The sequence below is a fragment of the Ochotona princeps genome, chromosome 6 (assembly GCF_030435755.1).
Source record: "Ochotona princeps isolate mOchPri1 chromosome 6, mOchPri1.hap1, whole genome shotgun sequence".
In the NCBI taxonomy this organism is placed as follows: Eukaryota; Metazoa; Chordata; class Mammalia; order Lagomorpha; family Ochotonidae; genus Ochotona; species Ochotona princeps.
The window spans coordinates 34,299,445-34,322,520 of NC_080837.1; the positions used below are offsets into that span (position 1 = coordinate 34,299,445).

The 23,076-nt window shown below is 50.1% G+C and overlaps 1 protein-coding gene across 1 annotated transcript in view; it reads left to right on the top strand.

Moving 5' to 3' along the window:
- SPG11 (SPG11 vesicle trafficking associated, spatacsin) overlaps positions 1-22,976 on the top strand; it is an 85,943-nt gene extending 62,967 nt beyond the window's left edge. The window contains exons 27-40 of the mRNA XM_058665915.1: positions 948-1,055; positions 7,145-7,307; positions 9,517-9,731; positions 10,421-11,168; positions 14,526-14,665; positions 15,387-15,585; positions 15,915-16,052; positions 18,108-18,241; positions 18,820-18,927; positions 20,687-20,855; positions 21,197-21,285; positions 21,479-21,634; positions 22,224-22,375; positions 22,759-22,976. Coding sequence (XP_058521898.1) covers positions 948-1,055; positions 7,145-7,307; positions 9,517-9,731; positions 10,421-11,168; positions 14,526-14,665; positions 15,387-15,585; positions 15,915-16,052; positions 18,108-18,241; positions 18,820-18,927; positions 20,687-20,855; positions 21,197-21,285; positions 21,479-21,634; positions 22,224-22,375; positions 22,759-22,939 — 2,700 coding nt within the window. The 3' untranslated portion in view covers positions 22,940-22,976. The remainder of the gene's footprint in view (positions 1-947; positions 1,056-7,144; positions 7,308-9,516; positions 9,732-10,420; positions 11,169-14,525; positions 14,666-15,386; positions 15,586-15,914; positions 16,053-18,107; positions 18,242-18,819; positions 18,928-20,686; positions 20,856-21,196; positions 21,286-21,478; positions 21,635-22,223; positions 22,376-22,758) is intronic.
- Positions 22,977-23,076: the final 100 nt, after the last annotated feature.

Here is a 23,076-nt window from a genome sequence, read left to right on the forward strand (position 1 = left end):
GGGACCAAGCACTTGAGCCATCCTCCACTGCCTTCTCAGACACGTTAGCAGAAGTTAGATTGGAAGTGGAGCAGTAGGGACTTGAACCATCACACCTATGGTATACCAGTGCTGCAGGCGGAGAATTAGCCTGTAACCCGTCTCACCAGCCCTTCAAATACTTTTTTTTTAAAGATTTATTCATTTTATTACAGCCAGATATACAGAGAGGAGGAGGAGAGACAGAGAGAAAGATCTTCCGTCCAGTGATTCACTCCCCAAGTGAGCCGCAACGGGTCGATGCGCGCCGATCCAAAGCCGGGAACCTGGAACCTCTTCTGGGTCTCCCACGCGGGTGCAGGGTCCCAATGCATTGGGCCGTCCTCAACTGCTTTCCCAGGCCACAAGCAGGGAGCTGGATGGGAAGTGGAGCTGCCGGGATCAGAACCGGCATCCATATGGGATCCCGGGGCTTTCAAGGCGAGGACTTTAGCCGCTAGGCCACGCTGCCGGGCCCTTCAAATACATTTTTAAACATTTTATTGAAAGGGTTTTTGGGATTGGACATTTAGCTTGGTGGTCAAGAGTGCCATGTCCCACGTCAAATGGCCTGGTTCAGTTCGCAGCTCCTGTTCCTGACTGCAGTGTCTTGCCAGGCAGCCCTGTACAGGCATTTCGGGAGTGAATCCACAGGGCAGCTCACTTGCTCTCTGCTCCCTCCCCCTTCTCTTTTTCTGCCTCTCCAATAAATAACTAAATGATTTTTTTTTCCAGAAAGGAGTTGTTGAGTCGATATACCAAGCCCGAGTACACTTTCTCCAAAAAGAAATATAAATTTGACTTGTTTTTAAACATGGATGATTGAATTCTATGAAATATTATCATTATTAACAGTTCTTAACATAATTGTATTTGGTCTCATTTCCTGAGAAAATGTTAAGGATCTTGTACTCATGTTCTCTTTAAAGGATTCCCCGTTGCTGTTGATGCTGGAGATGTACGAACTGTGCATGCGGTTCAAGAATTATAAAGAAGCTGAAGTTAAGCTGCTCGAGTTCCAGAAGAGCCTCGAAGCTGTGAGTTGGAGTCGCTGTGCTCCCTCGTATTGCCTTGCGGTGCCGTGACCTGTTGTCAGCTAATAGTGGAGATGAAGCAGGGTGGCCATTCAGATGAAGTCAGCTGTATCATCCCAGAGGTGGGGGAGCCGGGGTGGACGCAGCCCTGCAGACAGCAGCCAATCGCATGCCGTGAACAGGGAGGTTTTCTGTAATGTGCTAGACTGTTATCCGCCTGACTCGGTAGGTGAAGGACTAACAGTGCCTGTGGTGGGCACAGGAGAGGAGGAAGGGGCTGCTGGGCTGCATTTCTCCAATCCAGGGCCCTCCAGCAATGTTGAGTGTGAAAGGCGTTGTGGTGTGGCAGGTAAATGTAATGCTGGCATCCCATGTGGGCACCTCTTTGAGTCTTGGCTGCTCCACCTCCAATCCAGCTCCCTACTGATATGCCTGGGAAAGCAATGGGAAGATGACCCAAGTGCCTCGGCCCTGTGACCCACAAAGGAGACCTGGAGGAAGCTCCTGGATCTTGGCTTCAGCTTGACTCTGCTCTGGCCTTTACAGCTATTTGGGAAAATGAACCAGTGGATAGAGTATCTCCCCTGCTCTTTCTCTGTAAAGGAATTTTTAAATACACACACACACACACACACACACTACATTAGTTACAGAAAGTCAGGATTTTTTTCTGTTAACACTCTCGGTCTCTGTACAGGTAATGTTGAACTTTATGATTAGTTTCTGGCTTTGCCTAGTCAGATGCTTGTCTAGGACCAGTTAATCATGCCAAGTGTATTAAACATACATATATATTTAATATATCTATAATATATAACATATAGTAAATATATTTCATATATATGTATATATATAAAGAAAACTAAAATAAAGGAAAGGAAATAAGCCTTAGTCCTGTTTAAGAGTTCTTAGCATTTTTTTTTTTAAGATTTTATTATTATTGGAAAGCCAGATATACAGAGAGGAGGAGAGACAGAGAGGAAGATCTTCCATCCAATGTTTCACTCCCCAAGTGAGCCGCAACGGGCCGGTAAGTGCCAATCCGATGCCGGGAACCCGGAACCTCTTCCGGGTTTCCCACGCGGGTGCAGGGTCCCAAGGCTTTGGGCCGTCCTCCACTGCTTTCCCAGGCCACAAGCAGGGAGCTGGATGGGAAGTGGAGCTGCCGGGATTAAAACCGGCGCCCGTATGGGATCCCGGGGCTTTCAAGGCGAGGACTTTAGCCGCTAGGCCACGCTTCCGGGCCCGAGTTCTTAGCATTTTTTGCCTTCTTTACCCCTTAGGAGTTCTGGGATGTGAGAAAGTTCATGGAAAAAGTTGTGCTAGGCAGAAACTCTGCGTGTATTGCAAGTATTTTTCATGCCCAAATAAACTTCTAATTCCATTTTTTCCCATTAAACTTTTTGACATATACCCACGTGTTTTGAAACACATGAGTACAGGCTTGCTGTCAGTCACAGTGGTGTTAACCGTCACCGAGACTTAAAGTTTACGTGTTTGGAAATACTGAGCCCGCTCTTCAAACTTGCCAGGGGTTTCTCAGGCACAGAAGGCAGGCTTGCTAGTCTGCAGGGCTGCAGGCCTCGCAGCTGCTGTCTTGCCTGTCAGCCCTTCCCAAGCCCTACAGAGGAGCAACGTAGATGCTCCCAAGCCTCCAGCCTTCCACACCTCCACACTCCCGAAGGGCCTTTCCTCCAGCCAGCTGCATCATCAGCACATGGTTGCCTGTTAAAGCAAGAGTTGAACAAACAAGCTTTTAAATAGTGAGGATGGAGCTGTGGCATAGTAGGTAAAGCTGCCTCTGCTGTGCTGGCATATCAAGGGAGCTGGTTTGAATCCTGGCTGCTCCACTAGAGATCCTGCTTCCTGCAAATGTGCCTGGGAAAGCAGCAGAAGATGCCCCAGGTCCTTGGATCCCTAGGTCCACAGGAGAGGCCCAGATAAAGCTCTTGGCCTCAGCCTGAAGCCCCGGTTCTTGCAATCCATTCCGGAAGTAAACCAGTGGATCTCTGTCTTTGTCTTCACCCCACCCTCTGTGTAACTCTGCCTTCCAAAAGGTGCTTTAAAGATAATAATAAAGAACTCAAGTCCTAATCCCAACTAATTTTTAGAATCATCAAGAAGATGAAGAATTAAGGATAGAGGTACTGTGACTTTGACTCTTCCAAAATTCAAAGTCCAGGGTCAGCATTGTGCAGTAGGTTAAGCCTCCACTAAGATTCCGTCTTGGCTGCTCTACCAGCTTCCTGCTACTGTGCCTGGGAAAGCAGTGAAGGATGGCCCAAGTTCAGAGCCATCTGTATTCCACATGGGAAACCCAAATGGAGTTCCGAGCTCCCACCTTCAGCCTGGCCGAGTCCTGGCTGTTGCAGCCATTTGGGAAATATATCAGCAAATGGAAAATCTCTCTCTTCATCCTCCTCTCTCTCTGCTACTGCCTTTTAAATAAATAAATGAAACTTTTTAGAAGAAAATCACAAAACATAAAAATCAAAGTTTGTTCGGAAGGGTCACAGAAGTATTCAGGCAGTATAGTAGCTAATAATGAGCTAACACCCCATATTTTTTTCTCATGGTAATCTTAAATTGTCCTCAGTGGAAAGGCAGGCTCCCAAAGCACAGTAGTTTTCCTGTTAAGGTAGTGGATAAGCCCTGTTGCAATTTAGTTCAGGATGAGAGAAGACCTAGGGAAGGAAGTAAGAGGTTGAGATTCCAGCTAGGGTTAAGGCGATAGCAGCGATGCAACTCCAGCTCTTATGAGGCATTTGTTAAGTGAAGCTTTTGGCAATCTTGGCATTCCATTGAAGAGAATATTGTACCTCTGCAAGGTGCATCCCAGCCCCAAACCTCTTTGTGTGTTAGACTTAGCCTTCAGAGTGACTTTCACAATGTAAGCAAAAGTAAATAGGCAGTGGGCCCAGCGGCGTGGCCTAGCGGCTAAGGTCCTCACCTTGAAAGCCCCGGGATCCCATATGGGTGCCGGTTCTGATCCCGGCAGCTCCACTTCCCATCCAGCTCCCTGCTTGTGGCCTGGGAAAGCAGTTGAGGACGGCCCAATGCATTGGGACCCTGCACCCGCGTGGGAGACCTGGAGGAGGTTCCGGGTTCCCGGCTTCGGGTTGGTGCGCATCGACCCGTTGCGGCTCACTTGGGGAGTGAATCATCGGACAGAAGATCTTCCTCTGTCTCTCCTCCTCTCTGTATATCTGGCTGTATTAAAATGAATAAAACTTTAAAAAAAAAAAAAAGTAAATAGGCAGGACCTGGCGTGATGGCCTAGTGGCTAAATCCTCACCTTGCAACTACTGGGATCCCATATGGGCCCTGGTTCATGTCCCGGCTCCTCCACTTCCCATCCAGCTCCCTGCTTGTGGCCTGGGAAAGCAGTAGAGTAGAGCCCAAGGACTTGGGACCCTGCACCCACATGGAAGACCTGGAAGAGGCTCCTGACTTCAGATTGGCTCAGCTGCAGCCGTTGTGGCTACTTGAGAAGTGAACCAGTGGATAGAAGATCTTTCTGTCTCTCCTTCACTCTGTAAATCCGACTTTCCAGTAAAAATAAATAAATCTTTAAAAAAAATATAAAAGTCTTTAAAAAAATAAAACAGTAAATAACAAAGATCCAATTAAGTCTAGGGCCTAACTCAGCACTAGTCACAGATGAAATAAACTACTGTTATATTGCTTATTAGCATATTATAAATATTTTTAAAATATTTATTTTCATTGCAAAGGCAGATGTACACAGAGGAGGAGAGACAGAAAGATCCTCCATCCAGTGATTCACTCCCCAAGTTCCACAACAGCCGGTGCTACGCCGATCTCAAGCCAGGAGCCAGGAAGTTCTTCCAGGTCTCCCAAACAGGTGCAGGGGCCCAATGCTCTGGGCTGTCCTCCACTGCTCTCCCAGGCCACAGGCAGGGAGCTGGATGGGAAGTGGAGCCGTGGGATTAGAACCGGCGCCCACATAGGATCCCTGTGTGTTCAAGGGACTTACAAATTTTTTTTTAAAAGATTTGCTTTCTTCCTGAAAGCCAGAGTTACACATAAAGAGAGATGTTCTATTACTGGTTCACTCCCTAAGTGGCCATAATAACTGGAGCTGAGCTGTTCTGAAGCCGAACCTTCTTCTGGGTCTCCCACAGGCGTATAGGTCCCCAGGAACTGAACCATGCTCCTCTGCTTTCCCAGGCCATAAACAGGGAGCTGAATGAGAAGTGGAGGAGCTGGGGCACCAACTGGCGTCCATATGGGATCCCAGCACTTGCAAGGTGAGGATTTAGCCACTGAGCCATCGCACCGGGGCCCTCCCTGCTCCCATAATTATTCTTCAACCAAGAAGTTAAGTTTCTGTTGTACCAAAAGGCCTGCTGGTTTTGTGAATATGTTGTGTGAAGTCTGGAGTGTGCTATGAAGACACAGTAGCTAAAAACCAAATAATGATTTCTCAAAAATACCATAAAGCCAAAGAACCAAGTACAAACAGGGAATGACATCAGAAGGGAAACATCGAGGGACACACGTTAAGGCTTAGCACGTTGGGCCGCTGCTTGATGCCCGTGCAGCCCTCGTGTCTCTTGCTGCTTGGAGTCTCACCTCCCCGCCTGTGAGGCCGCTGCCTGGAAGGAAAGGCCAGGTGGGGACTCAGGTGGCATTCCCAGCTCCTGGCGTGTGAGGCCCTGCCCCGTAATAGGGTGTGAGCCAGTGGATGGAGGATCTCAGATCTCTATGTGTGTGCTTGTGCGCGTCTTTCAAGAAATAAGACATTAATAAAAAAAAGAGACAGGGCCCAGCGGCGTGGCCTAGCAGCTAAAGTCCTCGCCTTGAAAGCCCCGGGATCCCATATGGGCGCCGGTTCTGATCCCGGCAGCTCCACTTCCTATCCAGCTCCCTGCTTGTGGCCTGGGGAAGCAGTCGAGGATGGCCCAATGCATTGGGACACTGCACCCCTGTGGGAGACCCGGAAGAGGTTCCAGGTTCCCAGCATCGGATCGGCGCGCATCGGCCCGTTGCGGCTCACTTGGGGAGTGAAACATTGGATGGAAGACCTTCCTCTCTGTCTCTCCTCCTCTCTGTATATCTGGCTGTAATAAAATGAATAAATCTTTAAAAAAAAAAAAAAAGAGAGAGACAATCAGGTGGCAAAGCCCTGCTCCTCTTGCTCTCTCCACCTGCTAATCCTGCAGTGGGTGACCTGTGTCTGCTACACTCACTTAAGGCAAATAGAGCTTGCTGCTTGGAGTCCTCGCTTAATTTTTAGCATTTAATTGAAATGAGAGCATTTTCTAACAAGGATGTAAGCTACTGGGAAAGTACTAGCAATTTTTTTTTTAATAAGAAGGCAGCCCTGGACTGCTGTCTTGGTTTTTTGGTTTTTTTAATATTTATTTCATTTTTATTAGAAAGTCAGATATACAGAGAGGAGAGACAGAGAGGAAGATCTTCCATCCGATGATTCATTCCCCAGCTGGCCGCAATGGCCAGAGCTGAGCTGATCTCAAGCCAGGACCCAGATACTTCTTCTGGGTCTGCCACACAGGTACAGGGTCCCAAGGCTTTGGGCCATCCTCTACTGCTTTCCCAGGCCACAAGCAGGGAGCTGGTTGGGCAGCGGGGCTGCCAGGACATGATCTGGAGCCATATGGGATCCTGGCGTGTGCAAGGTGACTTCAGCTGCTATGCTACTGTGCTGGGCACGCATGAGTTTAAAATCCTGTGGACTCATGAGTGGGCTAGATACCTCTCTAAAGAAACTGCTGAGTGTTTGATTGCACAGCAGGCATTGGACTGCTAGCCTGGCGTTGGATGCCTGAGGTGCTGACAGGCTTCAGCTTTGGCCTCTCTCACACATGGCTCCGTGCACGGGCCTTTGCCACAGGGATGGAGTACAAAGCCCGCTGAGGACGGCTTGTCCGCGCCAGCTCTCTGAGCAGCACTTGCTGCCATTTGGAAAGGACCCACATCAACACCCTCTAGGGACAGATGACTTCTGAGGGTGTCTCAGCTTTCTAAGATTGTCCTGATTCCAAAAGTTTCCATTGGCGGTTCCCATGAGCCCTTTCCCCAAGCCGCTCTGTTTTTACTCTCCCTAGCTGGACAAGGCAGCCTCGGAGATCGGCCCTGTCATCCCTGCCGCATGGCTGAAGGATCAAGTGTGCTTCCTTCTGAAGCTGCTGCCACAGCAGTGTGAGACCCAGTACGAGCTGGGGAAGGTTTTGGAGCTGTGTGTTGGGGTGCAACATCTCTTCTGTGACGGTAAGACAGTCCCTCCAGTTACACTGCTGTTAAGAAGCTAGCTTTCGGGCTCGGCAGCATGGCCTAGTGGCTAAGGTCCTTGCCTTGATCCCATATGGCTGCTGGTTCTAATCCCGGCAGCTCCACTTCCTCTCTATCTCTCCTCCTCTCAGTATATCTGACTTTGTAGTAAAAATAAAATAAATCTTTAAAAAAAAAAAAAAAGCTAGCTTTCCTGATCGTGGGAGATTTAGAAGGGATGTCAGGAAATTAAAATGCATGTTTTATATCATGTTACATTCATTGCTGGGTGTGAAGTGGTACCTGCAAGTTGTGGTTAAAGCATTCAGAATAGATCAGGATCCTGCAGCATGAACGCTATGGCCAGCGTCGTTCCTGAGCAGCTGTCAAATAGCCACGTTTGCCCCCTGACCGGCCACTGCACAACCCGATCTCTGGCAGGTAACCTGAGAATGTCACCAGGCTGGGGATCAACAACCCACTTCACGAATGCCTAAGTCACCTGGAATGCTTTGGAAGCACGCTGTACTTGTTTCCTCCAATCCTTGGCAGCCTCTAAGCTTACAGCAAACAAACCAATGTGCCCAAGAGTTTTTCTCACTTGTTTGATAATTCCAATTATTTTTGGAATGATCATGTTTTTCTTTAACACTGGATTCTGACATGTTCATTACCAGGATTATATTTATCACATTCAAACTCATGGATTGTCAGCTAGATTGGCCAGACTTACACGGAACACTGACGGAGTGCTAAACTCAGTGCCGGATGTTGTAGGCTGTGAGTCTGATGACCAGACGGAAATAGGGTTGTTTCCAAAGTGCAGGGTGTGCAAGGCTGTGCCTGTCAGCTGCCATGACAACCGAATTAAAAGTCCTTGGAATATGCAGGTGTTTTCCTTACTCTATAATAATTTTTTTCAGAAATTAGTTTTCTGGTGTTTGCCATAGTTATTACTAATTAGTAGGATTCAGTACATTGTTAACCATTATTTTAATACTTTTATTTATACACATTTTCATTTTTATAGAGTATTTGTTATATCTGTATAACTTACATATACTAGAGAACAAAAATATTCTTTAGAAAGCCTGTGCTTTCTGTGATGCCAGCAAAGAAGCCCAGCATGGTCATTTTGGTGGTTACCTGCGGGTTGTCCCTGGACAAGCATTGTCCCTGGAACAACCTACGTGTGCAGCAGGGAGCATTAGAAAGAACCTTCCAGGGACTGTTTCTCATGTTCCTCCCTTACGTCAGGACACACATAGGTTCTGTGTAAGCTGCTTGAGAGTTGGGAGCAAACATTGTTACAGGTATTGTTGGCAGGGAACTCTTACCAAGAGCGGTCATTTCCCAGTGACATCAGGAGGCACTGAGCTGTGTTTTCCTGTGCTGAGTACATGCTTTTGTTGGCCGAACAAATGGCCAGTGAGTCCAACAGATTTAATCAGTGTAGGATAAAGTTTCAGAAAGAGGTGGGCCTAGGCTGGGTAAGTGGCTGCAGTGTTCCCAAGGTTACTGCACTGCCATGCCCGGAGGGCCTCCAAGCTGTGCCCCATAGGCAAAGCCAGAGATACAGGTGAGTCGATGTGCTAATCTCTAACAGCTTTTGCTTAAGGGCTTGAAAATTCAGTCAGATTTTGCTAAAATTTTTACAGGATCATCTTCGATATCTTTGATGTGTAACAGTTATCATAGGGCTTAAAGTGCTTTTCAGTACAATAAATAAGTTTTCTAGACCCAGTGCAGTGGCCTAGAGGCTAGAGTCCTTGCCTTGTATGCACTGGGATCCCATATAGGTGTTGGTTCTAATCCCAGTGACCCCGCTGCCCATCCAGCTCCCTGCTTGTGGCCTGGGAAAGCAGTAGAGGATAGCCCAAAGCTTTGGGACCCTGTACCTATGTGGGAGACCCGGAAGAGGCTCCGGGTTCCTGGCTTCAGATTGGCTCAGCTCCGGCCGTTGTGGACACTTGGGGAGTGAATCATTAGACAGAAGATCTTCCTCTCTCTCTCTCCTCCTCTCTGTATATCTGACTTTGCAATAAAAAAATAAAATAAATCTTTAAAATAAATAAATCAGTTTTCTGTTAACCACATTACTATGTTAAATACACATATTTCCCCCTTGGTCCTTAGGCTCTGGGGCCATTTGGGGCAGCTGTAGTAGTTTACTGATGGAATATGTTCATGGCCCTTGTCCCTGGCACAGGTCCAGATGTGAAGAAGCTGTGCGCTCTGAGCCAGATCCTGAGGGACACGTCCATAGCCATGAGCCGGGAGGTCATTATCCGCTACAGCAGGGACAACTTCCAGCTTGAGTGCAGATCTGTTCTGGAGAGACTGCAAACAGATGGACAGTTTGCCTTGGCCAGGAGGGTAGCGGAATTAGCTGAGTTACCCATGGACAACTTGGTTATCGAAGAGGTATCATTAGTGCTTTAAGTGACTTAAAATCTTAGCTTTTGAAACCGGCATTAAACTGGGGGGGTGGGAGGAGTGGAATGAAATACATAATTTATAAGAGATAAGGCTCTTTTTACTTTGGATGTACACGTTACTTTCAGAAATGGATGAGGAGCAGGTGTTGTGGCTCAGTGGGTAAAGCCACCACTTGGGATGCCTGTGTCTCAAATTGGAGTGTCTGAGTCTCAGCCCCCTGGTCATGTCCCCAGACCCACATGCGGACCCAGACGGAGTTCCTGGTTCCTGGCTTCTGCCTGGCATTTGGGGAGTTAACTAGCGGGGAGGTGATCTCTTGTCTGTCACTGTCATTCTGCCTTTCAGATACCTAAGTCATGACGAGAAACGGGTGGGCTCAGGCTGCCCTTTCAAAAATGCACACTTACATGCTAAATCTCACAGAATACGCTACAACTGTTTTCTTTTGGAAAAAATCAATTACAAGGTGGCCAATCTTGAATCTCATCAGTTACTTGATGATGGTTTCATGCCTTAACTTTCCAGGGTCATCTTAAAATATCCAGGAACATATGTCAATAGTTGTATATTCTGAATTGATATGGTTTTAATAAGTATGGCATCCATAGGGACATTAACATTCATAGCGTCTTTATCCGGGAAGGGCTAAGAATTTACTTTGTTATATTTCACAGGTAACACAGGAAATGCAGGCGCTGAGGCGTGATCAGCAGTGGTCCCTGGCACAAGCAAGGGTGGACTTTTGGAAAAAGTGCCATGATCATTTTCAGAAAAATTCCATTTCAAGCCAAGCAGCTTCTTCCTTTTTCTCGGGCCAGGCTCTCATGGTGTGTGAGCACCCAGACCCAGAAGGGCAGGCCAACATCGAGGAACGCCACCTGCTGCTCACCCTGGCAGGGCACTGGCTTGCCCAGGATGACCCAGTGCCCTTGGAGCAGCTGGAGGAGCTGGAGAAGCAGATCTGGCTCTGTCGCATCACGCAGCACACCCTCAGGGGAAGCCAGACGGAGCTGGAGCCCGGATTTTCTCACCAGCTCTCCACTAATGAACTTTCCTTTGAGAGCTTAGCCTGTGAATTCTGCTTCTCCAAGCTGGATGCTCTAAACACGCCCAAGTACTTAGAACTTGATGGCCTTCCGTCCAGAGAGACACGTGGGGACAGGCTGGACGGGGGGCAGCAGGAGTCACTCCACTTCCTGCTGGGCCGCCTGCTGGACGATGGCCGTGTGCACGAGGCAAGCCGAGTGAGCCGATATTTTCGCTTCTATGACCGCGACGTCGCCCTGGTGCTGCACTGCAGGGCGCTGGCCGCGGGGGACGCTGGCGCGGATGACCTGCAGCCGGAGATCCGGGCCCTCCTGCTCGGCACGGAGCCTCCTGAGGAGGAAGAGCCTGCGGTTCCCCTGAGGAAAGTCCAGAGCAGTAAGTGAGGCCGCTGCACTGGTGCAGCGCGCCCTCGGCCAGAAGGGTCGCTGAGCCAAGGGGCAGTCTGTGACCCAGGCCATCCTCTAGACAATCGAGTAGAAACGGGTCTAGCTTACATCGAAGGTAGAGAGAATTCATCTGCCCTGTAACCTTCTGAGTTATGTTTAAAGATTTATTTTCAATTGCTTCTCGGCCTTTTGGCTAAGATCAAGTGAAGATTTATTTTTGTTTGGAAAGCAGAGTTAGAGAAAGAAAGATACTCCATCTGTTGGTTTGCTTCCCAAGTGACTGCAGTGGCTGGAGCTGGTTCAGGCCAGAGCCAGCAGCCAGGAACTCCATCCTGGTCTCCCTAGCATGTAGGCCATCTTCTGCTACTTTTGCAGGCACATTAGCTGGGAGTTAGATTAAAAGCAGGGCAGCTGGAATTCAAACTGACAAGCTGATAGTGATGTGGGTGTGGCCAGTGAAGGCTTATCGTGCTGTGCCTTCTGTTGGACTACAAATACTGTGGATTAATTTTCAAATATTAACCCATCCTCATATCCCTGGGACAAACTATGTAGTTTTGATATGTTATTCTTTCTGATAATATTGCTAAAACTGATTTGTTATTATTTTGAGGGTTTTTGCATTTATTTTCATGAGGAATATTGATATGAAACTTGGTTTTGGCTTTTTATGTTAGGGGACTTCTGGGTTTCATAAATTGAAAGTATTTTAATTTCTTAAATTATTGTAAGTGATGTATTTTTTCAAATGTTTAGTAGCATTTATTAGTAAGACCATCTAAATCTAGATTTCTTAGATTGTCATTTTTTTTTTAAAGATTTATTTATTTTTATTGGAAATGCAGATTTGCAGAGAGAAAGATCTTTTGTCTGCTGATTTACTCCCCGAGTGTCTGTGATGGTTGGAGCTGAGCCGATCTGAACCCAGGAGCCAGGAGCTCTTCCAGGTCTCCCACGTGGGTGCAGGGTCCCAAGGCTTTGGGCCATCCTAGGCCTGTTTCCCAGGCCACAAGCAGGGAGCTGAATGGGAAGTGGAGCAGCTGGGACACAAACTGGTGCCCATATGGGATCCCAGTGCATGCAAGGCAAGGACTTTAGCCACTAGGCTACCATGCCAGGGCCTGTTAGAAGATTTCTAGGTATGAATTCAATTTTTGCAGTAATTATAGGAATTTTCAGGGCCATTTTTCATCTTGATTGAGTTTTGACATTTTGCTTTTCAAGGGAGGCCATTTTCTCTCTGCCTTGTGGGTTATTGGAAGATTTTTTAGTTATCCATTTAATTCATTGTGATTTTGACCGTGTATCTTCACACAATTTAATTGGGTGTTTTAGAGCTTAAAGTAATAGTCCTACATTTTCACAATATACTTAAGACTCAAAATTTTACCACCTCAATTAGACCGTGGGAAGCTTACCACGTGGAGGCCACCTCACTGTGCTCCTTTACATCCCAGGTGTTTTTCTCTTACATCTTCCTACACTTTAAAAACAAATAAACATGAACAAACTCCTTTTTTGAGGTGGGTTTTTTCCCACGTCTCATAGCCGAGTACCTGGGTGTGATGCCTACCCCCAGCTCACAGCCCTGGTTTGCAGTTCACGCAGACCCTGGGCCCATGGTGACAGCTCAGGTCACTGCGCTCCTGCGACTGGGTTGAGTTCCTGCGTCTCAGCTTTAGCTTCAGCCTAGCTTGGCTATGTGGACATCTGGGGAGTGACCGGCTGGGGAGAAGACGCTCCAGCTCTTTCAGACTCTCCTTCCCAATGCTTTTATAATATTTTTAAAAAGATTTATCTGAGGCCCGGCACAGTAGCCTAGTGGCTAAACTCCTTGCCTTGAACGTGCCAGGATCCCAAATGGGCACCGGTTCTAATCCCAGCAGCCCCACTTTCCCATCCAGCTCCCTGCATCAGGCCTGGGAAAGCAGTCAAGGACAGCCCAAAGCCTTGGGATCCTGCACCCATGAGGGACACCTGGCAGAGGCTCCAGGCACCTGGCTTTGTATTGGCTCAGCTCTGGCCGTTGCAGCCACTTGGGGAGTGAATCGTTGGAAAGAAGATCTTCCTCTCTGTCTCTTCTCTCTGTATATCTGACTTTGCAATAAAAATCAATAAATCTTAAAAAAAAAAAAAAAGATTTATTTGAAAGGCAGAGTGACAGAGACAGACCTGGTTATGGCTGCCCACCCCACACTCGCTTGCCTGCCTGTTCTCAGGGCCAGGTACTCGGAGGCTGGTACAGGAAGCGTGGGGTGCTGCCCCCTCTGGATCACAGCACCTCCTCTAGGGCTCTGGCTCATCTTGCTGCCACCTTGGCCTCCGTCACTCCTGCCCCCTGCAGAGGGGTTGCCTGGGGGCTGGACAAGGGAGGACAGGAAGGAGAAGTTCCCTTTCTGGCTCCTTAGGGTGGGTCTGGTTGCTCCCGTGTTGAGCTGTCTGGAGTGGCCCTGCTGCCACTGCTGTCATGTCCAGGTTTTACATGGGATCCAGCGAGCAAGACCCGGGAAGGGAAGGAGCTGGAGCGCCCAGGAAGGATGCAGAGCCAGGCATCACATGCTCTGAGACTCCAGATGCAGGGGTGTGGCACGTGAGGGTAGCACTTCACGCACTGCAGTCACGCCTGCGGGACCGAGGCGGTCCTCTGCCGCCACCACCCACTTCCCGGAACACTGTCGCTTCCTTGCCTGGCAGCATTCTGTGTGCGGGAGTGGGCGCGCACACGTGTACTGTTTACAGAGGCAAGGTGACACCACCTGCCAGTAGGGACAGATGGGCCCCTTTCTTGGTAGTGGATGTGAAATGCCGTTCCGCGGGCCCGTGCTGTGGCTTAGCAGTGCTTTACTGATACTTAGAACTTCGTTTTGTTTTTACTAATGCAAAGTATTTTCTGCCTTCTTCCTAGTAGAGCTCATGTAACCAAAATAAGAAAGCTTTTTATCACTTCAGGCTGAGAACTCCATTTAAAACCAGGGATGCAGCTATTGCATTTGAGAAATGAGTATGTGGTAGACTGACTCAGAGAGGGGGGCGTGCCACAAGGGGCAGTGTGTGGATGCAGGGTGTCCTTTGGTGATGTGGTGGCTCATTCGCAGCACGGGGAGGCCGGGGTTGGGGGCGGGGTGGCACGCTCTTGGTGCTTTTGTTAGAGCTCTCAGCAGGTGGCTGGGAGGCCCACCAACAGGAAAGCATCCTGTGCTGGAGGTTCCCCGAAGTTCAGGTAGGACCCTGCTCAGCAGTGCTTCCAGAGTCAGGAAGCCAGGCTATGCAGTGCAGCGAGTCCTGGGGAGCTGGGAAGAAGATAGCTGACCCTCCAGCTGAGGTTCTCCAAATTGTGTATTTCCAGCCTCCAGTTTGGAGAGCCAGTCATGTGCGATGGTGCCTCCTGGGGATGAGGTGCTGGTCCATCTGGAGACGCTGGCCAGCAGGTGCCTCCACGGGAAGAACTACTGCCGGCAGGTGCTCTGTCTTTATGAGCTGGCCAAGGTATGTGCTGGAGCTGGGCGTCCACGTGGGAAGCTGGTGGATCCTGGGAGTGGCCCCCGCATCCCCTTGGAGGATGATCAGGGGGCAGGGCTGCATCAGGATGTTGGCCCTTGTGAGGGTGTCTCTGAGGAACAGGTAGGGAGCAGGGAGGACACCGGGCCACAGGCCAGGGCACTTGGAATTCCAGCTAAACTCAGCTAGCCAGAGGGCTGGAGGAGGTCGCTGCCACGGCTGAGCAGGAGGCTCCCGTTGAGACGGCCGAGTCAGGCTTCCCTCAGTGCTTGTGTGGAACCTTCCATGTAGAAGTGATAACCACAGACTGCAGCCAGGACATGTGTGGCCGTGCCCTTGTTGGGCAAGAACAGTCGATGGGCTGTGCAAGGTCAAGGCAGTGACAAAGCTGAGTGCTGCTTCAAGGACCTTAGCACCGGGGAGGACTTGCGAGGTCTCGCCGCTGCAGCAGCAACAAAGGATGGCCCATGTGAGCTAGTGTGTCAGCCGCTTTCTTACATGCCATCATATTTGAAAAGATCCCTGTCCTGCAAGAGTCACTTGTCTGAAGACAAGCCTTTGTGACTGCTGGCCTGGTGGGGAGCCATCCCAAGGGGCACAGAACGATGCTCGCCCCGCTGGAGAAGTCTGTAAGCCCAGACAGCAGTGATGTTTGCTCATCAGGGATCTCAGCAGAGCCATTCTGGCCTTTCTCCTGGCTTCCCCACAGGAGCTGGGCTGTTCCTATACAGATGTCGCTGCCCAAGATGGCCAGGCCACGCTCCGTGCCATCTTGGCTTCTCATCGGCCTGATCGATGCAGGCGTGCCCAGGCCTTCATCAGCACCCAGGGCCTCGAGCCAGGCACCGTGGCTGACCTCGTGGCTGAAGAAGTGACCCAGGAATTGCTTATCCCTTCAGAGGGGACAGGTGCGTCACCCCCAGGGTTCCCGGCCTCTCAGCACACTCTGGTGCCCAGAGCCCACGGTTTGCAGGCCGTGTTCGTGATATGCTCTCCTGCTGCTCACAGAGCACTTGGGAGAGGGCAGATTGCATTGACCATGCTGTGCTTTGTGGTGTCCTCATGGGAGATAAAGAATGCTTTCTGGCCTGCGAGGCGACCCCAGGCCTGGGCCTTTGAGCTGGGCAAGGGAAGAGCTAGCGGAGGGTGGGTCATCCCCTTCTCGGGGGGCAGGGAGCGGGGGTCAGCCGGAGCTCCTGTCCCCCCTTGTCAGGCACAGAAACCTGTTTCCGTACAGGCCCTAAGCAGATGTGCAGTCCCGCAGAAGAGAGTCAGGCGTTCCTGGCACTGACTGCCCTGTGTCCAGACCGCACATTAGTGGGCATGAAGTTGCTGGACAGGATTTCCTCCGTGCCTCACGGGGAGCTGGCTTGCAGTAAGTGCTTGACCTTTTCTCTCATGTGTATGGATGCTGTCCTGGGGGAGTCTCTCTGGAACTCTCTGTGGGTCCTTGTTCCTGCCCAGATACCTACCCTGCAGTGTGTTTCAGGTTCCTGGTAGGAAGCCACAGGTTCACTGAAGAGCATTTACAAAGTGTGCGAGGGAGGACTCCAGCAGGGGAAGTCCAATGGGGATGTGACCTCAGGCCCTTGTATGTCACGCAGCCAAGTGGGCACTGTTGGCCCGATTGAAGGGGAGAAAGGGCAGCTTGGGGAAGGTTCCCTGGTAAGGTCTTGCCCGGTGGAGCTGGGCTGGAGCGCAGCCTGTGCAATTTCAAAGCCTGCTCATTTTCCACAAGCTCACCCATTCTCCACAGGCCTGTGTGTCTAAGCTTCCTGTGCAAGACAAAAGTTTTCTTTGTTTGAAAATGGGATTACACGGCCAACCACGTATATGAGTATGCTGCCATTTAGGATGTTCTTACATCGAAATAGCCTTTGATAGAATACTAACAGTTACACAGTATTTCTCATATGCAACTGAAAATTTTATACTGTTCTAGGACCTTTAGGTTGCTTGTTTTCATTAACTACTCTGAGAAACATTCTTAATAGACAAACCTGTGGTACATCTGGGATGTTTTCCTAAAATAAATGCCTGATTCAGGGGTATGCCCATTTTTAAGGCTTTGAAATATCTGTTTACACACACACACACACACACACGAATTTCACTCCAGGGGAAAAATTCACTGTGGCTCCCACTGAGGAGGATGTACATGCATTCCTGCCTGGAGCGGATTCCCTGGCAGGCTCAGCAGTCCCCAGGCGACATCTACCTGACGTGTGTCACACACACACACACACACACACACATATTTTTTTTTGATGGTTGAAGAGCCCCATTCATTTCTTAATTTATTTTTGATGTTTACATGATTGAGAAGGATGCATGCCCATGTGGACCACTGCTTAGGGTGGGAAGGGTCGAGGACTGGGGAAAACCGGATGATTGCTTCTATTTTTTTTTTCCAAACGGCCCCTCTGTGCCTCTTTCCAGCCGTTACTGATGAGTGCAGACTTGCTAGCTGCCTGTGCTGAGGCCAGGTTCAACAGCCGTCCTGGCCCTCACCCTCAAAGGCCAGTGTGTTCAGGTGCACGACAGGTTTCTGTCCACAGGAAGTGTCCACACATGGGCCTGAAGGTTCGGCGTCAGTGCTCAGTAGGCAGCAGGTTTGTGGGGTGCTCTGGGCACAGCACGTGCTCAGGCTGGGCACCCCTTTCAGAATCTTCACCATGACAAGCTTTCTCTGTTTGCTCTTTAACTTTGCTTACAATGGGGTGGTACTTTTAGATCTGTATGTCACCAAGTCTCAGCCTAATCTAGAAATCTACATGGCAGCTGCACACGTTCCAGATCGTCCACTGAGATACACCCTGAGAATGCCTTGGGCTTACCTTGACAGGCATTCCCTCGGGGCAGGCGGGGTCCTTGCTCTCGCTTGCTGGGCCTTTGGAGGAATGGTTACCAATCGGTTGTCTGCGGAGGGTTAACTCCCAGGCTGTCCCAGAGGGACTGTCCACAGTTAGTGCTGGGGGCTGGGGACCCCAGCAGGGTCCTAGGGAGCCCTCTCTGGACTGATGCTTTTTCTTTTTCTAAGATTTTTATTGGAAAGACAGATTTACAGAGAGGAGAGACCAGTGGTTCCCTCCCCAAGTGACCACAACAGCTGGAGCCGAGCTAATCCAGAGCCAGGAGCCAGGAACTTCATTTAGGTCTCCTGGCATAGGTGCAGAGTCCTGAGGCTCTGGGCCGTCCTCTACTGCTTTCCCAGGCCACAAGCAGGGAACTGGATGGGAAGTGGAGCAGCCAGAATACAAACCAACACCCATACGTGATCCCGGCACATGCAAGGCAATGACTTTAGCCACTAGGCTACCCCACAGGCCCTGAACTGGTGTTTTCTCCTTGCCCCTTTGCCTCTTGCCGGATAAAGGTGAGAGTGGCCAGGGTATGTAATGCTGTCTTAAGCAGTGTCCCTCCTACCCAGCCACAGAGCTCCTGATCCTGGCCCATCACTGCTTCAGCCTGACGTGTCACATGGAGGGCATCACCCGAGTCCTGCAGGCTGCCCGGATGCTCACAGATAACCACCTGGCCCCCAGTGAGGAGTATGGATTGGTGGTGAGTCACTCCCTCCATCCTACATCCTTGGAGAGCAGCGGAAGGGCCTGGGGCCGGCTCAGAGCTGGTGTGCCCCAGGAAACGCTCCCCTCTGTGCTTTGTGGGTGTGTCTTGGTGGCCCAGCCCTGTCTCCAGATTTTGATTTGTGTCAGAATCAAAGACTGGTGGAAAAGAGCAGAAAGCCAGAAGACTTATTCCGCTGTGTTTAGGCTGTCACAGCCCTTGTCTGGGGGGCTGACACTCTTCTCTTCCGAACAAGGGTGAGGTCCATCTCTGACTCAAGCCTGTGTCTCTGGTCTCTATCCTTGCACTCTCCACCAATGAAGAATGGCGGGAAGAGGAAGGTGACCTGCCCAGAGCTCTTTAGCACTTGACAGTCACTCTTTGAAATAACAGAGAGTGGCCATTGGTGTCCCGGTGGCTGGCAAAGGAGCCCCCTTTTTGGGTACGGGGTTAGGAGCTAGCATGGCAGCCTGGCCTTGGCCCTGCCCCTCTAGAGGTCGGCAGTTGAACACAGCCAGCTGCTGGGGCTGGTGGGCTGCCTCAGAACTCCAGTGACACAGGTACGCTCCCTTCAGGTGCGTCTCCTCACCGGCATTGGAAGGTACAACGAGATGACGTATATATTCGACTTGCTGCATAACAAGCACTACTTTGAAGTGCTGATGAGGAAGAAGTTGGATCCGGTAAGTGCAAAGCCACAAGCTCCAGACTGGCACGTGGGAGGCGCAGCAGTTTTTGGGGATCAGTCCCATGAGGGGCTGGGATGCACCCTGCAGTAGCTTCCACTTACACACCAAGCAGTGAACATGTCTGCCTGCGCTGGCCAGAGCAGCGATCCTCGAGCGCCCTGTGGCCAGGTTTCAGGGCACCATGAGAGCGGGTGGTGCCCGCTGTGTTAGGGAGTGAGCACACAAGGCCTGGGGCACAAAGGCTGTAGGGCCATTTATGGTGATAGCCAGGCAGGACCTTCGCGAGCCAGACTGGCCCTGGCCCTGGGTCCCCAGCAGGCTCTTGACACCAGCTACGTCTCATCACCTTTTTCCAAATCATTGCACCATTGCTTCTGCTAGTCTTACATCTGAAGAGTTAAACTGAAGCAAAATGTACTTTTCACCTTTAGGAATCTGGGCCCTGCCAAGCAGGATTAATAGACAAAAGGAAAAAAATCTCCCTTTAATGGTGGCCAGTTTCAGGACAAGTTCAGCTTGTCCTGTTCTCAGGTGTACCTTTGAAAACCCAAGGGTTTTTTGTTTTTGAGGTAGTTTTATTTCTGAATTTAAGATTTTTTTTTAATTATAGAAAATGCAAATTTCTTTTAAGATTCATTTATTTTTATTAGAAAGGCGGATATAGAGAGGAGGAGAGACAGAGAGGAAGATCTTCTGTCCGATGGTTCACTCCCCAAGTGAGTGCAACGGCTGGAGCTGAGCCAGTCTGAAGCCAGGAACCAGGAGCTCTTCTGGGTCTCCCACGTGGGTGCAGGGTCCCAAGGCTTTGGGCTGTCTTCAACTGCTTTCCCAGGCCACAGGCAGGGAGCTGGATGGGAAGCAGGGCTGCCGGGATTAGAACCGGCGACTATATGGGATCCTGGCGCGTGCAAGGCGAAGACTTTAACCACTACGCTATTGCGCTGGGCCCGAAATAATGCAAATTGTACGTAATACACTTGGGAAAGAGAACATGGAAGAAAAGCCCTCAGTGTCTGTCCTCCATCAGGAGACGGCCATTGCTAACAGCAGCTGTGTCCCCAGCGTACGTAACTTCCATGCTCTAACAGAGCTTAGTGCCTTGCTGTACAGATGGAGATGGAATGTGACGGTTTTCCATTGATGTTAGCTGCATCCAGACCGGTTCCTACGTCAGCAGTCCTCCCCGTCAGTCCTAACGGTGCGGTGGCTTTCCTGTATCACCCCGTGTGCACGTCCAGACTGTTACTATGTATTCTCCTGACATTCATCTTAGTATGTCTCACAATGCATTTGGAAAAGTTAAAGGGATCCAGAGAGAGAATCCCCATCTGTTGGTTTACTCCCCAAATGGACCCAACTGCCAGGACCCGACCAGGCCAATACCGGAGCCTCTTCTGGGTCTCCCACATGGATGTAGGGAACTAAGGACCTGGGCACATGAGCAGGATCTGAGGTGGAGCAGCCAAGACCGCAAAAGGCAGCTTAATTCAGTGTGCCACAGCATGGGCCCCGAGAGGTGAGACCCTAGAAATGTGAGGTCAGCCTGTGTATCTCCAAGGCTTCTGCCTTCTCCAAGCTTCACCCCACAGCAAAGACGACTTTTTATACTAAGGGTAGCTTAAACTTTCATAGATAGATATAAATTTTTTGCTCATTTTTGTCCCCTTGGGAGTTGGCAGGGGATTTCAGGACCAAGGGCTTCGGCTGCCTGGCAGTGGCTGAGACCTTGGTCTTCCCTGCTCTCCCCGGGCAGAGTGGGACGCTGAAGACAGCCCTGCTGGACTACATCAAGCGCTGCCGCCCAGGGGACAGTGAGAAGCACAACATGATCGCCCTGTGCTTCAGCATGTGCCGGGAGATTGGCGAGAACCACGAGGCAGCGGCCTGCATCCAGCTGAAACTGATTGAATCTCAGCCCTGGGGTGAGTAAGGTCACGGGGCGCACACAGCAGTGAGGGGAAAGCCCATGAGACTGTGAGCAGCAGAGGTGGCCCTGGTCACTCGACACTCGCATGATAGGCTCCGGATCCTAGAGTGTTATCCGCGTCACAGAAGCCTGCCTTGATGTTTCTGGAGAGAAATGAGGTGGGGAGGGGTGGACCCTGAATCCTATGTCAGAATGAAGTTAGTGAGAATGGACACATTTCTGGCCTGTTCTCTAACGGGACGGTCCTGCCTTCCTGTTACCAAGCAGCTGCCAAGATTCTACCACAGGCCACCTTGGTGGCAGACGCCTCAGCCCGCCTCCTTTGCTTCCCTACAGAAGACCACCTGAAGGACACGCACCAGCTGAAGCAGCTGCTGCTGAAGGCCCTGACCCTGACTGTGGATGCAGCAGAGAGTTATGCCAAGGTAACCCTGAGTGCTCTTCCAGCCTGGCACTGGGACTCGGGTTTTTTTCCCTCCTTTAATGTCCCCAGGTCCTTCTAAGTGCAGGAGTCATAGGCCACTCAGGGGCAGAAAGGGCGAGTACTGTTGTTCCCACAGGAGACAGCAGCAACCCAGTTTTTCTCTCCCTCTGCCTCCCTGCATTACTGTCCCCCAGGACTCGTGTGTGCGGCAAGCCCAGCACTGTCACCGGCTCACCAAGTTGATCACGCTCCAGATCCACTTCCTGAACACTGGCCAGAACACAATGCTCATCAATTTGAGCTGCCACAAACTAATGGACTGTATCATGGCCCTTCCTCGATTCTACCAGGTAAGGAAACAAACGCCATCTGCTGACTCGTCCTGGGACTTGCCCAAGGTCCCAGGGCTGGTGACAGAAGCAGAAGTCCAGTTCTGACTTGGCCGTCAGAGCACCTTGCAGAGGCACTGTGGTGTCCCCTACCAGTGTCCTGTCTGAGCAGCCATCTCTGCCTCTCTGCTGGCCCCGACAGCCCTGGGAAGCCATCTTTGGGCCCTTGAGACACTTGAGGTTCAGAGTAAGATCCCTGCGGGTCTGTAAGCTACAGAACTTACAGAATGGTGCACGGGGAGCAGGGGTCCCAGGCTGTGAGGATGGTTACTAGGGAATCTGCTTTTATTCCTTATAGTTGAATTACTGGGAATATTTTTTTTCAAGTTTTATCAATTCATCATTAGAAAGATTAAAAACACTGAAGGAAAGGTCTTTGGGAGCTGATGGGAGCACAATGAACAGCCAAGCCTCCCGAGCCCTGATGCACTCTGAGCCTCGGCCTTGGCTGGCAGTCACCCCATCCCTGCGGCGCGGGCAGGCCTGTCACCACCGCACGCAGCCTTCAGCTCTGCCCCACAGCCTCGCATGATGCCTTCATCCCTTTCAGGCTTCCATCGTGGCTGAGGCCTACGACTTTGTTCCAGATTGGGCTGAAATTCTGTACCAAAAAGTGATTCTTAAAGGAGATTTTGATTACTTGGAAGAATTTAAGCAGCAAAGATTACTGAAATCCAATATATTTGAAGAGATTTCTAAAAAGTGAGTATTGAAAGTTGACTGTAAATGTTTCTCGTTGTAGTCTTGCATTTAGGTGAGACAAGAATTTTATTGCTTTAATGGAACATGCTTCTGCCATTCATCTGCTCCAAATGGTAAAGGATGTCTGGAAGCCCAAGGTCAGAGCTCTGCAGAGGATTAGTTTGCCTGGGTGCTCTGTACTAACAACCAGAGGACAGCTACTTCTACCTGAGGTGCTTTCTTGCACAATTTTAACATATTTGTATCAAGTACCTCTGATGCTGACATGAGGTCATTTGCCAGAATCCAGCACCCTCTCCTCTGCAAGTAATGATGTCAGAGCTAACAGCCCTCACTCAGGACCCAGTGTACTAAAACCTGCGTGTTCTTGGTTCTTTGTTTAGATACAAACAACATCAACCTACTGATATGGTCACAGAAAACCTGAAGAAGTTACTCACCTACTGTGAAGATATTTACCTGTATTATAAGCTGGCATATGAACACAAATTTTATGAAATTGTAAATGTACTTCTGAAGGACCCTCAGACAGGCTGCTGTCTAAAGGATATGCTAGCAGGCTAGACGATTTCATTGGTACCTGTTGTCTTCCACCGATGTGATGTCCGTGATCGGAGTGGGATCTGCTGGCCAGGTCGAAACAGTCCAGTGTTTGCCATGTCAGCCCTTCCTGGGTAGGAAGGAATCAGACTTTCCACAAG